Raw genomic sequence first — 3,622 nt, 5'->3', positions numbered from 1 at the left:
GGGACGCTAGCCCCTTTCAAAAAATCTATGGCAAGGACATGTGCAGCTGGTGTCACCTCATCAAAGCCAATATGAGGAGGAGATGTAGCTGCTAAGAGAAGGTCTGGCCTCAGGGTCAGATGGCCTGGAACATGAGCAGCTCTTACAGGCAGAAAACAAACACTGCACCATAACAACAGAGAGTGAGACAGCTTTAACAGAGGAAAGGAGCGCGTCCCTCCCTACCTGTTTATGTAAAAGACTGCTGTTGAATACAACACCATGCAAAACGACACCCTCTCAGTCTAAGACCCTGGTGCAGGAGCCTGGACTCCCTCCAGGGACGATCTAGTTACCCTCAGCCTCCCCCTGAGGTGACGCGATGCACACAGGCTGTGAGAGAGTGTCCACCACCACCATCTTTAACAGTCTGAGTGGCACTAAGCAATCGTTGATGCCATTGTGCCCAGTAACCATAACATTGTTTGGAAATGCCATCTGTGTCCCAGCTGAAACTGAGCGAGGCAGTGATAAAACACGGCCCCTCTCTGGTCCGACTAATGTATCCAGTCGCAAATCAAAGAAAGAGATCTGCTGACTTGGAGTTCGTGAGCTCTTTTTAAAGTTCACTAAGAAACCCAGTGCCCGAATGTGGAACAGAACCAGCGAATGCAGGAATGCAAACCTCAGAAACTGCCTGTGGCTCAGGTGTCTAGCCATGTTAGATTGACCTGTGGACCAAACGGGATTCAAAAGCTGTCTGACTGTTAGAACTGGAACGTTTGTAGATATTTGTTCAAGACTTGCAGGGCCCATATAACCTTCAGGATTGCCTGTTTGTGGGCCAAAATCACACCTGCATGCCTCTAGAGTTTCCATACAAGAGGCATCTTGAAACTGTCATCACCAGCAAAAGCTTTTCTATGAAGTATTAAATCAATTTCAGTATATTTCTCATTATTACCCTTAATTTATGGACATCTGTATTTTGATTTCTTTGCATCCGTGGATTGGATGGGTTGTTACCAACCAACTCTGATGAGAATGTGATATTAATAGCACCTTTAGAAATGTATTTACTTATAAAACTGGTGATGCATTCAAAACTTATTGGGGAACAACAATGAAATATAGTGGGAACACTTGACATGGTCACCTGAACATTTAACACAGACCAATTCCACCCATTCTCACAGCTAGGAGGACTGAGGCTTCTTCGTCCTGGGCGTTGGATCCTGCCAGGGGCCTGAAGGTGGGCCTTTGCTCTAAGCCGACTAGCATAGAACTCGACCAGGAGGCTGCGCTCTCACTGGTGGCACACCCACAGCGGTGGCAGTGGGCGCCACTCTCTTATAAAATTAATTTGATACATAGAAAAAAAACTGAACAAGTGAAGCATTGTGAATACCTGAATGCACCGTACTATATAAATATTCAGACCCTAGGAATCATATTTCCAGCTGAATTCAGAATTTGCTTTGGGGGTTTTGAATTAATTTAGTGGTTTGATTGCGGTACATCAGTTTCATGTCTTGCACTTGAACTATGTTAAACTGCACTGTCCCTTTTAAATAAAATAAATTCAAGTTGATTTGAATATATGTGACAAAATTAGGATTTATTTTGTGTATCCATTCTGCAATTGAAACGTCATTAAAAGCCTGCGCTACACTGACATCTGGTGGAGGGTCAGGCAAACAGGAAAGGTAAATGAAAACTAGTTCATGTCAGTGCTGCTTTTATTTTGAAAGTGTGACTTTTATTTGTGTAGACGTGCAGGTGAATCCTCATGTCGGATGCAAAGAGAAAGATTAATACCACATGCCGCTGCGCTCTGAAATATCTTCCGTTTCTTTTGTCACACACAAACTTCTACCCTCGTTGGCGTTTGACTTTCCTACGAAGAACACATCCGGGCATTTTGAGCGCACTTCATACGTATTTTGGCTGCGACTGATGAGGAAGTTCACAAACGACAGCGTTCTCTTTGGCGAAACATGTCACCCAGAAATCCGGGTACGACGCTCGGTAAGTAAACGCATGTACGGGCAGAACGTCCGCAGTAATCGTGCTCTCACGTTACCGTGACCCAATAACACGATGATTTTGTTACCAAGGAATATTCACGTCGTCATTTTGCTTTGCGCAGGATTTCACGCTGAAACTTTGAGTGTACGATGCTAAGTTAGGACAGGTGAAGTCAGTGAAGCAGTTAGAGGTGACTGACCCTGAGAGCACGGATGTTACTGCACACTAACAAATAGCAAAGGAAGCGTTTTAATCCTGCTTTCCGACGTGTAGCTAGTTTTTACTGAGCAATCATGTGACAGCTGGCTCTACTGTGTAATTGAATACTCATGAGGTCTGATTAAGACCTAACACAGCACTGCAGTCTGCTGACAGTTTGTTTCGGACTAGAAAGAAGAGCACGTGGGTTTACCTCGTGACACTACAAAAGTTTAAAGAATGACAAAGTTGATTTATATTCTATATTTCCACAAATGTCCTGCTGTTATTATTCTTCCCACTCACTCCTTCTGTGATTTGACGATGGGCACCTCAACATCTACACAGTACACTTTAAGTTACCTGCGCTCAGAGTGGATGTTTGTCAGTCCAACCAGAGTCACCTGTGAGGCACCTGCACCTGTACTCTAGTGTATTTGTAAGGGATGAGCACAGAGGTCGTATCTGATGTATGAACATGAGATCAGGTCAGAATGAATCCAGACGTGTCACAGGTTAACCTGGTGGTCACATTAACAGTTTGTGTTTTCTGACATTTGTTGAGCTGATGGAAAAGTTGCATCTGAAATTATGTGACATAAAAAAACACGTTACTCTTTATGCTCGCTGCTCTTCTGCAGTGCTACATGCTAAAGTAACATGAGCACAGCTTATAGACACCTGACTATGGTGCTATACATTATGCATACATTTCATTGTCTTGTGTCTTTCATCTCTTTGTATTTGATAGGCCCTTGTGACTGACAGACCATTTACTCAAGTAAAGTACAGATACCTGAAAATTCTACTTAAGTATAGTAACTAAGTACTTCCCACCTCTACAAATATGTTTAAAACAACGACTGATGAAAAACTCAGCATTTTCATTCTTTCAGACTGTTGGTGTGCCACAGAAAACAATCCGACACTACCATAAGGGAAAACACTTAAGCCCTTTTCCCATTAGTACCTACTCAGATTGACTGGTTTCCATTACCTAATGTGTGTGGTTGTTGTTATAGCAACGTGACCATTGTCCCATGACGTAATTGGTACACAAACACTACAAGAAAGGAGGTCGTCGACGTGAGGATACACCTGCTGCTCGGTGTGTCTTTTTGTCTCACTCGGGGACCGTGGCGTTGTTTTTGTAGCCTTTCCTTCGTTGCCTGGGTTCAACAATGGTGCTTTTGATTTTCATGAACAAGACGCTCTCATGACTCACCGAGTGATGCCACTGACTAGCCAATCAGTGGCATGCAGTCTGATGACATCACATTTTAGTACCTGCTTGCATCACTTTGTAACCCCAGGTGAGCAGGTAATATATTAGTACCTCATACAAGGTACTATGACCAACTGCAAAACCCTGAAAATCGCAGCGAATCATGGCGAGTCGATCTTAGTAGGTACTAAT

General features: G+C 43.5%; 1 protein-coding gene across 1 annotated transcript in view; it reads left to right on the top strand.

The window, feature by feature from the left end:
- Positions 1 to 1,736: 1,736 nt before the first annotated feature.
- Positions 1,737 to 3,622, top strand: part of dera (deoxyribose-phosphate aldolase (putative)) — an 11,284-nt gene continuing 9,398 nt past the window's right edge. Inside the window, exon 1 of the mRNA XM_005733207.1 lies at positions 1,737 to 2,007. Within this exon, the coding sequence (XP_005733264.1) occupies positions 1,977 to 2,007 (31 nt within the window). The 5' untranslated portion in view covers positions 1,737 to 1,976. The remainder of the gene's footprint in view (positions 2,008 to 3,622) is intronic.

The sequence above is a fragment of the Pundamilia nyererei genome, unplaced genomic scaffold (assembly GCF_000239375.1).
Source record: "Pundamilia nyererei isolate P.nyererei 1_Seehausen unplaced genomic scaffold, PunNye1.0 scaffold00050, whole genome shotgun sequence".
NCBI classification, from domain to species: Eukaryota; Metazoa; Chordata; class Actinopteri; order Cichliformes; family Cichlidae; genus Pundamilia; species Pundamilia nyererei.
The sequence above is the reverse complement of the archived record's forward strand: the minus strand, read 5'-3'. Positions and strand labels throughout refer to the sequence as shown.